The 13,466-nt window shown below is 38.7% G+C and overlaps 1 protein-coding gene across 7 annotated transcripts in view; it reads left to right on the top strand.

Annotated features, from left to right (window-relative positions):
• The window catches only part of SFSWAP (splicing factor SWAP homolog), a 116,927-nt gene that overhangs the window by 100,677 nt on the left and 2,784 nt on the right, over nt 1-13,466 (top strand). For 4 of the 7 annotated variants that reach the window (XM_019507063.1, XM_019507062.1, XM_019507067.1 and 1 more), the window contains 4 exons: nt 5,990-6,145; nt 7,381-7,506; nt 11,853-12,023; nt 12,727-12,799. In XM_019507063.1, the coding sequence (XP_019362608.1) occupies nt 5,990-6,145; nt 7,381-7,506; nt 11,853-12,023; nt 12,727-12,799 (526 nt within the window). The remainder of the gene's footprint in view (nt 1-5,989; nt 6,146-7,380; nt 7,507-11,852; nt 12,024-12,726; nt 12,800-13,466) is intronic. The other 3 variants (XM_019507065.1, XM_019507066.1, XM_019507064.1) reach the window with 2 other exon arrangements.

Below are 13,466 nucleotides of genomic sequence, written 5' to 3'. Positions count from 1 at the left end.
TTTCTTTGAACAAGGAGTACCGCCTTAAGGACTTGGTTCTTCGGAGCGTCTTTTGCAAGTGGGGATTCTCCTAAAAGGTGAATTTTTAACAAACCACAAGTGTTCCAGAAAGTGGCATGAGTGTAGGCTCCCTGACGGATGACTTCCTCATTCCAAGGCCACGGGGATGAATGCATATCCTTCCATCCGTCCCTGACGTGCTGATAAGTCCTGTGGAAACTTAGGCAGGACACAAAGCTGATCTAGACTGGACCAGGTAATTCTGGTAGTTGCACCTGGCAAGTCTGTTAGTACAGTTCCTAATCACTTTACCTGTTCTAGGTAGTCTCCAAGAACAATGGTGAGAGATCCCATTAGTCTGCCAGGACCCCAGCATCCTTGCAGCTGTTAGGCTTCATCCTGCAGAGAGGCTTTTTTTTTTTAACTAGACCCATAGAACTAAATGGAAAAGGTTTTCATTCTGTATGTGGAAACTAGCTTTCGTCCCTCCTAGCACCAGTGTCAGCTGCTGTGGATTCTTTGCTAGCCCCTACACAGTCTGGTCTTCTGTCAGTGCAGAGACTTCATCTGGCAATAGTATCCCCCAGCTGAGCTTTTTGCAGTGTCTGCCTCCTTTAAGGGATGAGATGGGGAAGCCACCTCTCCTAGTAGCCGCATTGTGTTGGCTGGGAAAGTAGGGAAGATTCCAATTATTCAGTCTGTAGTTTACTTTCACAAAACTGGGATTGCCCTTTGCACAAAACTTGTAAGCTCTGGCCCCATGCAGTCTTCAAATCCACATAAATCAATCTGTTCATCCCCCAGCATTGTTTCCTGACCTTGGTGTATTGATTGCAGTGTCTTTTTTGATGAAACACCTCCACATTTTCTTGCATTTGTCTAAGGGCAACTTGAATCTTTGAAGGTTATCCAGATGGGTCATGGGTAGTATAGAAGTCAATTTTTGGAAGTTATCGAGGAAGATCCCCCTAGTTGTATTAAGGATATGGCCTTTTCAGTTACCTGTTTAGGTAACACGCCATATACCTGAGAGATTGGAGCAGTAACAAAGAATTCAGATCTCTCACTTAGCAATCAACATGTCCTGGTATAGGCCTTCAGGTTGGACTCTAGGTTTGGCGTGCAGGTATGACACCTCGTATAGGATTCTCTGTTGGCAGAGCCATTCTGTTGCCCTTTGTGTCCTTGGGAGAGGGGACAGGGGACACTGAAGGGGACAGGGGCCCCAGTAGCTGCTGCTGACCGTAATAATTGTAGTTTGTGTGGATTGTGTATGAACCAAAAATTGAATCTAGGTAAAGAACACACCTCGAGGGGGGGAAAACACCCTTATTGTAGGGTCAGTCATTATTTCTGCCTGTCGCTTGCATTTGAGGAATGTTACCTTCTTTTCATGTACAGGCGAAGCCTACATATAACATAGATATAATTTGTAGTGTGTGGCATTTCATACATGCAAAGGAATATATCTTAGGGTAGATGTTTAAAATTGGAGGCAGTCGATAAATTGCCTTTACAATACATAACACAGGGAGGCTTGTTCTTGCATTCTGATCCCTTCAACTGCTTTAAAAAGTCTTTTTTTTTTTTCTTGAAAAGTAAACATTCAGGGCAATTTTGCCACCCTTCTTCAAGTATCTATGGATTTTCTCCAGAAAAGTTTGCTAGATGCCTATGAGTGAGACTTTTGCAAGCTGTGGATACTTTATCTTACAGCTCCATAGGGCTGCTCTCAAAGTTCATGCCAGGGGAAAGTTATTCTGCACCTGAACTAATGTGCAAAAGTTTGCAAAAATCGATACCCTTCACCAAAAGTTTGTATAGTTTAATTCACGGTAGTAAGATTTCTGGTGTGTGTACCAAAACCAACACCAAAAATCAGCTCTCCCAAATACCTTCCTGGGATCATCAGATTCATTCTCATGGCTTTACCACTTGTTTGGAGACCTCTGCATAATTAGGCGAATGACTTTGTCACCATTCTCAGTGGTTTTGTGTAGCCACACATGAATATAAAGAGGAAACATACAAAACTTGCAGTCAGCTTTGGCATATAAAAGCAGTGAAAATCTAAAATTAGAAGTTGATGTGTTCTGAACTGTCTCCACAAGACAACTGTGAACAGGGCACTGGCTGCTTCTCTTGTCATGTTAGGCCAGGTGCATTGTTTTTCAGGCTTGTTCATTTGCACAGAGGGTGATACTATATCTAGTTGTGTGGAGCATTTAACAGTTTGTACATTGAAAAATAAAACAACTTTCCCTCCCATCCAAAAATACCCTTCTGCCTCCAGTCTTTGCCAAGCATTAGGCTGTAAAGTATGCATGAGGAGACAAGAATCATTTGTCAGCATTGCTGCTTTATTTAAAAATGTTTAGAAAAAAATAAATGTTCTTAAAATTACTACAAATCTTTCTTTTGTACTTCTATATAAACCTCCTCTTAAATGATTTGCATAACTACATCTTGGTGGGCTTGCATGAATGACTTGCAGTGTTGAGAAACAAGTTTGACCATAATTATGTTTATAGTTACAGATGTGACAATCCCAGTGCATTGGGAAGCCAGTGATTTTAGAAATAAAGCTAAAGCCATGCCTAGACCTCTGACTTGCTGTGCTGAGACACAGCATGTCGCTCTGCTTGCTATTACTTGAATTCACAGTAGTATAGCTAAATCCACACAGCGCAGTGCTTAGGCTAACTACTTGTGCTGAGAGGTGGTATGACTGCAGTTCTACAGTGGAAAACCGATATCAGTGTAAGCCGATAAAGATGGTCTGAATGTGCTATTAGGAGAATGTAGACAATATTATAATGTCACGTCTGTGGCCAAATGGTTTCCTTGCAGTCTATGGAAACACTGTTACAATGCCAAAATAATATCAGGAAATGTTTCAGTATCAATGTCAACTGAAAAAAAAATTCTCACTTGAAATAACTTACAGTCTGAGACCTAAAAGCAAATAAAACACCTGTGCAGTTGATTTGGTGGGGCAGTCAGGATCTTCTCCATTAGTACTGCTTAATGCATTGTGTTGCATTGTCACAGAGCAAGTGTGGCTCCCTGCACATATTTCTTCTGTCTTGTTCACCGGCACATGGCAACAAAGCATACTGCTGCTGATATATTTATGTAATAGAAGTATAGTGTTTCCTTCTTGCATTATGTTCTAAACTACTTGTAAAGCTTAATTTGTGATGTTCAACTTTGTGCAGTGACATGAAGAAAAGGACATCATGTATTGCTTAGAGCTTACATAATTCAGTACTAGTGTCTAATATCACCACCTTAAATAACTGCTTTATTTGTACATGTCTCAAGTGAGTACTTAATAGGAGTGTTTTATACTTTTGTTAACTTGTTTTGTTTTGTGCTAACTTAAAACTAACCTTCAGGTCTCCTCCCTGTTGAGCAGTCATCAATAATTAGTTGGCATTTGGAACAGATTAGAAGTATAGTTACTATGGAGAAAGAAACTTCTGATTTAACATCTTTAAAAAGTATGAATAATGATTCTGTTAACTAAGCCACTATGTATCACTAATGTGTGCTGTTTTTCACAATTACCAAACTTTCACAGCTTTCTAACTGAATAGCTCATTAGACTTGATATATCTACACAGTAGAGATTTGTGTCTAGGGCCTAAAGCTGTTTAAACTAGTGGTATTTTAAATTAATTGTGACAGCCAAAAGAGAAGCCGCACTTCTTTCAAAACTTCTGATTAGGATATGTTGTAATTGGTCATTAAGGAGTTATGCCTTCTGAAATGTAAAAACTAATAATGACCTACTGCCACATGTTCTATATCATTTGGAAAACTTGCATTTTTGTAGTAGAATCCAAAATGTTTAGGGATCTCTGAATGAGCATTACTTGAGTTTCCATTTGATGTGTGAATTATGCGCTCTTGGTAGATATTGACTATAACTGTAAAAGTACATTGGGTATAACAGTTCCTCGAAGGGTAATTTTGTACAGTGTAAGAACTGTAGTTTAGGGTCAAATGAGGGGAGTAAGGTTGCGTGCAAGTTTAAGATGCTCTGAAAAGTTCTTAAGATTTTTGGTTTGGTTGTTTTTTGTGCAAGGCACAAATTTGTCTGACAAATCGTTGATTTTGAAGAATCGTGTAGGTTTTAAAATCTAAGTGAGAAGTGAAGTTCTATTTTAGAAGTGCAGCAGATTGTAATTGCAAAGAGTAGGTTGGTATAAATGAGAGTGCAGTATATTTTTGTTACACATAGCATTTTATAGGCACAGCTTTGTATATTTACATGGTGCACCATTTTAATAAGGCTTAATTTTTAAGAAATTCACTTTGTAATGTATTTAGGTACATTACAGGTTGAGCTGTATAATTTGTTCTGTTCAAATACTATCAATTTCAGAACAGGCAGAGTATATTTAGCTATGTTGCTTGAAAGTGTGATTGAAGCTGTCTTTTCCTCAGAAATGAATAAAAATTGTAGGGATGTGCGGGAACCCAGCTATATCAATTTTATTACTGTCCTTGGTGTGTTAACAGTGAGTTCTCTGCATAATTCCTTGTTCCTTTTGTTACCGTTCTCAAACGTGTATTCCTAAATCAGTCCCCAAAAGCCCTTGATATAGAAAGGTTTTGATTCCAGATGGAGAAGATGAATCTAGAGCCAAGCAAAAATCTCAGAAAGCCATAAACCATACAGAATTACCTTAATAGTGTTAGAGCATTGCCTTCTATGGAGGTTTTAAATCTAAGCAGGTATTGCCTTAGAGTCTCAGGTTAAAGTGTTAAGACAAAGATATGGGTGAATTTTGGCTCTGCCTTGGAAGCGCACAAATTCTGGAACCCTCTTCTTGCACTGTTGTCAACAGTTGATCGGTGCCTTTTTTTCCCACTAAACTTCAAAGCACCATAACAAATTTGACATAAATTGTATCTGATAGTGGTGCTCTGTTTAGTAGCATGTAATGTCAGTCATTGAAGTTTTACGCATGATGTTCTGGCTGAGAAGTTTCAAATTTCACAGTTGATGACCAGTAAATGTAAATAATGACTGTATTAATATGAGAGTAAATCTATATGTCTGTAAAATAGATCTTGGAAGCACAGGATCTAGGCTAATGCTCAGAGTGAGTGCATGGGAGGAGAAAAGGGACTGCAAAACAACTCGTTACAAAACAAATGACTTCTTTTATCTGGACAGATCAAATTTAAATGTATATTTTGAACTTGAATAGAATGGAAACTCAAAATCCTCGTTTGGTGTTAATCAGTTTCCTGCTATACCTTAGTAATAGATTACTGCTTCACCACCTACTCTGCTTATCCGGTTAATGAGCACGAGTAGTAATGAGGAGCAGGACGCTTCACTAAAGGGTTAGTTTAGACTAAGCTGAATAGAATAGGTAATGGTATAATTTTTACTGTCTCAATTTCAGGAAATCGGCTAAGACCTCAAAATAGCAATCCCTTGCTTGTAAGAGTACCTGTTTCCTGTTACTCCAAAACCCATTAATTCATTGTAAAGGCAGTATCTATCCATATCCTTCCACTTCCTTTAATGTAACGTGAATTGATGCACCAAGCTTTATAATATATGGAACGTTAAAGAGTCTGTTAAACAACATGAATGCTATTAACTTTATTTAAAGGAGTACGGTGTTTTCGGAATATCTCATGCAATCTAGTTAAAATAATGATTTCATGTATTGCAAGGAGACAGCTAAGGCACTTCAAATCAGTTAAAGACTAATGGCTAAGTCTCTTCAAGTTTAAGTGATTTGAAAATGTTTTAGAACCAAAACAATCGTACTAAATTCATAAAAAATTAGCTAATGCCTTTTTCTTTCTGATTGTTTGGACTCTTTTTTAGGCTGGGCCCTATAAGCATGCTTTCACTAAGGTTCAGCTTTTGGTTAAGGGACTGAGCCTTTTCAGGATTCTAGTTAATACCAAAACTAGCCCATTTTATTCTGAATGTGAAGTGTGTGCCTCCATATCACAGACTCACAGCATCCACAGGGACACTGAGCATGGAACCGAGTCTGAGCAGCTCATCAATGGCAGCAGCAACAGAGCGAGAAAATTATCAGGCAGCTTCGACAACGAAAAGATTTGACTGCTGGAGCTCTTTTGAGGGAAATCCTGGTAAAATGTCAAGGTGTCTGACTGACCCCAAACTTTTATAATCTGTTTTGTTTTGTTTTTTTTCTTTTTTATAATCCTTCTGAAAGGCCTGGTAAAGATCAGATTTCTAAGTGAAAAAGCACAGTTAAATTGCAATACAGTACTTAACTGATTCTCATTTCAGTAGGTCTTTTATTGTAGTAGGGTTACGAGAAATGGCTCATGTATGTGCGCGCATGGATGCGTGTGTATGTGTATACGTATGAAGTGTGATTCAACAGAATGATTTACAGAAGTCTTGTTCATTGCAAGAATTGGGTGTTTCTGAAGGAAAAAGGATGCTCAAAGTACGTGGAATAAAATATCTTAAGTAAATAAATTAAAATTTTGAAGCAAAATGATTAGGCCTTTGTATCTTAATGGCAACAGAATTAACTGCTGCTGAGGTATTTGTTCAAAAAGGGGTTCCCCACCCCCGGGAGTTTTTTTATATTGCATGCATTTCTTCTTAAAAATGCTCAGGTTTTATTTCTACATACAGTTGTACAATCATTAACATTCGAGTGAGCTCTTCAGTTGATCTCTGATCTTAACTAGGCATGCTCTCTCTTTCTCTCTTTGTAGGGCAGACATTTCAAGTTGAAAGTGCTAGTGTCAAACAGGTGCTGGTCATGGGTTGTTAGTCACTTGCACCGGTGAAAGTGCTGGATAAATTTAGGATTAACCCTGCTTCACGAGGGACAGAATTTCCTGGACTTGTCAGTATCTGAGGAAACGTGCATATTTCAAAATGAAATGATAAATTGAACACAAATTGCATGTCTCCATGATGCAGCAACACAACAACGCTGCTGATTTGGAAAGACAAGGTCAGGGCTGACGTGAAGATTCTAGGCTTTAAGCCAAAATGGACTTGCGCATAGCAGCACTGGCAAACTCTGTCTCCCATGAGAGGTAACTGTTTGCACTATGATCACACCTCAACTGCTAATGCAAACGTTGCCCTTAGCACACGATACCAAAGAAAACTGCTTCTCTTTTTGGCAGTTAAAAGCAAATCGATCTATCCTGAATGGGCGACAAACTCACGACACTGGCAAGTCTTAGAGACTAGAAATGTGATGTGTTAATATGAAAATCAAGTAGGCGTTGTAACGGCACCATAGTGGGGTTTGGTAACAACAGGTTTCCACTGAAATGAAAGTAATGAAACAAATAACAGGAATAAAAAGTAATAATAAAACTTACATTTATATTTTTTCTGCCCAGGTCACGGTCAAGGTCACCCAGGAGACGGGCCCACTCCCCAGAACGGCGAAGAGAGGAAAGGAGTGTCCCAACTGCTTATCGCATTAGTAACAGTCCTGGAAACAGTAGGAAACGCACACGGTCCAGGTATGGGCACCAGTGACAAAGAACGTTTCACTTGTGCACTAGTTATGTTGAGGCTTCTTTTCAACCTTGACTGCCGAAGTACAGGCACACCTGAGAAAATGTTTCATTAGAAGCACTGGCACTTCCTGTACAGGACAAGTGCATTATCTCTGGGATAAACTTTTAAGGATACATGCACTTGGGATGTACCTGTGATCAAAGGTTATTTTACAGTTAGCGTGCTGGGCAGCGGATGTGAATATTCTGATCTCTCCCTAGGCCGAGCCATTTGGCTGTGTCTTCTTTCTGGCAAATAGAGGAAGTAGTTTGGTGCTGTAGGGTCTGCCATACTCTTCCTATCTGGGCTTCCCTCCCTGCACTGGTGCACAGTGATATTGTCTAAGGAAAATGCAGAGCCATGCTGGTATTTGAAAGCTGTCCAGTCATGATGGGTCCATGGAGCAAGTAAATGAAATGTAATTTAGTAAACACTCCATTTGCAGTAAAATAACTGTTGAGTGTATAAATGGATCACAACCGGTGACATGATCGGTGTGGGGAGGGGAGGTTGCACACCCCTCCCCCTTGGGTCTTCTAGCCTTGTACAACATTGTACAACTCATCCTGCTTATGGATGTTATGTAGCAGGCATGTGGATTTCTGTTCCTGTGTGAATGCTGGGAGAAGTAAGCGGTCTCTCTACCTGTTTTTCTCAGATGCTTTTTTGTAGCCTTCACTGTCAAGAGGGGGAGACCATGCAGTTTCAAAACTGCTCTGGGAAAATTTGAGGCAAAGGGGGGTTGGTGGGGACTGGTACAGGTTGGGGGGAAGAGAAGTTACATCCTCACTTTGTGCTCACTGACTTCGTATATGGACAGGATTGAGAGAGGTGTTTTCAGGATATTTTTACAAATGTTAAGGTGATTTTTTTCTAAATAAAAAAAAAATACTGTCAAATTTTGAAAAGGGCCTAGGTTGTAAGCCATTTATTTTTATGCTAATGCACATTTACTAAGCTTAAATATACTATGTTTATATTAACCTAAGTTCATTATTGCCTGTTCAGTAATTGAAGAACTGGTTGCTCTTTTATTTTTTATCTCAGCAGTCCAACAGGTAGTAACGCTCTTTAAAGGATTCTGTTCTGGAACACAGTTCACTTTCTCTGTCTTACGTATAAGCGTTCATACCATGCATACTCTGTTGTAACAACATGTTTTCTGTCTGTAAGAGCCTTTAATCACATAGACCACATAAAAACAAAGTTCATTTGAAGTTGCTGAGAGTTCTGTGGAAGAGCACGTTTGCAAAGTTTAATAGCTATTAGGTGGCCACTCTTTGTATCCTTAATTTCACTTTGCTAATATGACTATGCAACCTCCAGTCAGTTTAGGTGTGCACACCTGCCTGGGTGGATAAAAAGCCAGGTCGGCATGCATGTAATGGGGTAACTACAATAACACTGTACATGCAACAGGTTTACCTGCTTCTTTCTAAAGATTTAGCCCTAAATCTGCTCTTGTGTATTGAAAAACTAGTACAGCTGTGCATCTAGTTTGAGGAGTGCTGTCTGCCTTGTACTCTTCCTATGTATCAAGAATTAAAAAGCCTATGGAATCCATGCTATTAACTTTCTTCATCCTCTGCATTGTAGGCATGGGTACTGGCTCCTTAGTTTTTCATATTTATGGCCTCATGTAACAAAAAAATCCCATTGCGTCAGTGCTCCATGTTGCACAGGCAATTAACTTTACAGGTAGACGTGTGGCTGCTGGGGGCAGAGAATTTTTTATGTATGCATCTCAGCTCTGGAACTCATTATCCCTAATCGTGTGACGGAAGCAGAGCTTCATTGTCTTTGAGACTCAATTAAAAAGCTCATCTGTTTACCCAATCTTTTATCTGAGTGGATGATGCTGATGTGTATTTCTCTTAGAATGTGAAGGGTGACTTTGAAAAAATATGAGAGGAGGACTGAAAGAACGTGTTAGGCAAATAGAAACAGTGCAGTGCTCTAACTAGATTCAAGTCCAAGACAAGGAAGTTATCAGTGAAAATGTTGAATAGCCAAGATTGCTGTACGAGAGAGGGTGCGTTTAAAATGCTTAGATTTGTTCTTAGGACATCTGATGGGGGAGAGTTTTGGATTATGCAGCCAGTTCTGAGAGGTGCAAGTCATCTAAGATTTAGTGAGATGTGGGGGGAGGGGGGGATCAAGCAAAGGTTGGCTTGTAAGGTTTTTTTTTAATGGAAAATGTCAGTTTTAGGGGCCTGAATGCCATTTTTTGTCATGCCGAATTACTGACTAGCTGTTTAGAAGATGTGTGACATACTCCCCAGAGTAAATATGATTAGAGCTTTCCAATACGGTGCATCTTCCTGCCTTACGTGTCAGAATTGCCAATGACAATTACCCCAGGACAAAAAATTTTAAATAGTGTATGTGCAAATCAGTCGAAGTGTTTTAATATCAAAGCATGACACAAAGATTGGCTTCTGTTTAAACGTATTAGCAATGCTTTCACCTTGGCCTTTTGTTTCCAGAAGTTTTTTAAATTATAATTTGTTTGTGAAATGGATAGGTGAAAAATAAATGATGAATTGTGAAATGTTGAGCGATTGTGGTCAGTATGATGGTATTTGGCTTCTTATTTACAAATTCAGATTTTGTTTTCAAATTTCAAAGCATAACATTTTTGAAGAAGGCTTCTTATAAAATACTCCTTTATATTTTTTAAGAACGGTTACAGCATAAAAATATACTGAAACTTAACTGTGAGACGCAACTAACCAGTCAAGGTGTAGCAGATCTCATGTCTTAGCTTGTTATGAGACTAGGAAGGGTATTTGGTATTTGAATTTATGATGTTAATTTACACATAGCAGCCGTAAGTAATTGTTATTGTTGTTGTCATGCGTAGTAATTTTTTCGGTGTTAAAATTCAACTACATGTGAAAGATTTTTGTAATCATAAAGTTTAGTATTTGAGCAGTGAAATCTGTGGGAGAAATCTTAAACTTCAGAGATGCACAGTATTTTTTTTGCAATATTTTAATTGTATTTACACTTTGTTCCCTATGTTTTGCAGTATTGTGAATTTACTTTTATTTAATGAGTTAAATACTATACAGACAAAAGACTTTGTATAAGAAGAATTTATTTTGCTGACTCCTAAATTGACCTTTGGCTGCTAATAACTGCCCATTGTAAATGAGCAAGAAAAAAGAATTTTGTTAGCTTCTTACTTCATTTTCCATGAAAGTTTCTGTTTAGTAGCCCAGTGTTAGTCATCACCAGTCTGGATACACTCTGCAACAAAGCAGCGTCCAAAAATCCTACCTTCAGCCAGTAGACTGTAACTGTTAAAAGCGTAGAGTAAATTTGCTTTGCTGTAAGGTTTAAAAATAGAAAAAAGACCCAGCAGGCTGCAGGGACCTGAACACATTGAATTATTGCATGAAAGTGATTCAGTAATCCTAATTAGAGCAACTTCACTTTTACTTACTTGTGATTTACTAAGTTTATAACCATATATAAGGATCTCCACAACTCGGTCTGCAGTGTTACTACTAGAATTCATGCACTCCAGTTGAATGCTAGATATCGTTTCAGAATACTTTTGTTGGCCCCTTGTTTCATCAACAATAAAAATAATTTTATATGTCCTTTAAGCTCCTGTTCTTGTATCTTATATAACTTGTATATATTGTGCATATATAAAGTGGCCCTATCTGCCCCCAGCAGTCTGAGGCATGCTGCTTTGGATAGGATTGTGTGAATATTATGCAGGAACTTGGTTGTAATTTTTTAAGATCGTCAGTCCAGAGTTTTGGTTGCAGAAATAATTTGTTTAAAAAGTAACCCCTAGGCATTGGCTTATTGGTGAGAATTGTGAATATAAATCCTTGTGCATCTGATGATAAAGCTGATGACTTAAAAAGAGGGGGGGATGAAAACCCCCCATGGTCAGGTTATTGTGTCACTGTAAACAGGAAGGTTTTTTGCCCCTTCTTTCAAAGTATTGAGTATTGGCCAGTCTCTGAATTCCAGTATTCTTCTGACATAAAGCAAGGAGCTAGTAATCTTTGTACCCATTTCTCAGATTGAAATGTGAAAATTGCATAATTTACAAGTGTCCATACATAGGAAGGTCTGCTTTGGGGATGCTTTTCTCCACACTATCATGCAAACAGTGATTTAGTGCATGGTTGTTAAAGCACACTTACTCATCATGCAGAAGACTTTGAACAAGTATGTTAAAGGGGGCTTGAAAATCCTTTAGAAATGTCTAACATTGCTCCTACTTAGCTGATTAAAAAACAAACTTGAAACACTTTAATCATCTCCAATAAACTTTTTTTTTCAGAAGTCCCCATGAAAAGAAGAAGAAGAGGCGGTCTAGATCACGTACTAAGTCCAAAGCTAGATCTCACTCGCCGTCCATGTCACCAAGCAAACAGTCGACACACAAAAACTCCATACATTCAACTAGCATCTCTCCTGTGGAGAGTAGGGAATCCAGCCAGGAACGCTCCAGGTAACTTTCTCTCTCACTGTGTCATTTGAAAGTCCTGACAGCTTTTGACCATGAATGTGTGTTTCGAACAGGGATTTATAATGAAAAATACTCAGGGCAAGATAGGACTGTGTACAAAGGTGGAAACCATTTGTGCTGGTGACCTGAGATTATTGGAGAGCTCACTGGTGTTCTTTGGGTCAAATAATAACAGCTGAAAATGTTTTTATAGCCGAACTTAATGTTCCGATCAAAAGACAAGTTACAGAAGATTGTCCAGAGGAAAAAAAACTGTTGAATTTGAGAGATTAATGTGAAGGAAACCCAGGGATTGTGTTCTCCTTCCGGAATGGTTCTCAATAACACCTTAAGCAACAGTAGTACAATGGATCCTTCCAAAACCTGGCTACGACAGTGGAAAATTTGGTCAAAATTGCCAAAATAAGAACTTTGTATGCATTGGTTTTTTTTTTTTATACTTTTTTCCCTCAGCTGAGTCTGCTTCATTACTGATTGCATTACCCTAGTCCCATTATAGCATTGGTCTGAGCTACATGAGACAGTGCTTAAAGCCCTTTTAGCTTAAAGATCTGCCTGGAGTTGAGGGCATGTCTGCACTGCAAGTGCGGTGAGGCTGGTACACCAAAGGAAATAAAACAATCTCTTGAGCTAGATTAAAAAAATGCATTGGGTAAACTTCTAATTCTTGTGTTTTTGTCTTTAGGGGAGTTTCTCAGGAAAAAGATGGCCAGATCTCTTCTGCAATCGTGTCTTCAGTGCAAAGTAAAATAACTCAGGTATGAATTCCAGAAATCCTTGCAGTGTTGCCTAATGAAGTGTTTCTACTTCTGCATCGTACTCCATTAAGTTGTTGGGGGTTTTTTGCTGACACAAGGTTGAGCTTTAAATATAGTGAGGATCCACGTTCACTGTCATTCTGAATATTACATTTCTTCAGTTTGGAAGAAACTAGCTTTCTGCAACTTCTTTCCCTGCAGTGCTTGCTTCCTTCCTTCCTTGCTTCTCTGGCCTCTGAAAGTCAAGCTGATTTCTTTCTTTACCATGAACAATAACCAACAGTAAAGATAAAGTAATCCAAAATATGCTGTCCTTGACACCTGCATCAGCCCATTAGTCACCTAAATGGCATGCATTACTGAGAGCCTGCTTTGCCCTGCAGCATCTTCTATGCTGGTGGTGTTTAAAAAAATAAAATAAAACTCAGCTTGGTGCCAGGTTACAATTGCGGGGCTGGCAGTTGGGGGCAAAATAACTTTGTTTTCTTTTAAACAGCACATTTTGATAAGCATGCTGCTGAAATACAAACACAGACATCAAGCTGCTCCTCAAAGCAGAGTGGGTTGTTGTATGCTAGTTACTCTTCATATTTGCTCAAACATTTGTCTTGGTGAGCAGAGCTTAACCAGGCCATAGAGTTAGTTAAAAAAAAAAAAAAAAAAAAAA

Source organism: Gavialis gangeticus, unplaced genomic scaffold, assembly GCF_001723915.1.
Source record: "Gavialis gangeticus isolate Ggan-Ray unplaced genomic scaffold, GavGan_comp1, whole genome shotgun sequence".
NCBI lineage: Eukaryota > Metazoa > Chordata > Crocodylia > Gavialidae > Gavialis > Gavialis gangeticus.
Note: the sequence above shows the minus strand (reverse complement) of the source record. Positions and strands in the feature narration are given on the sequence as shown.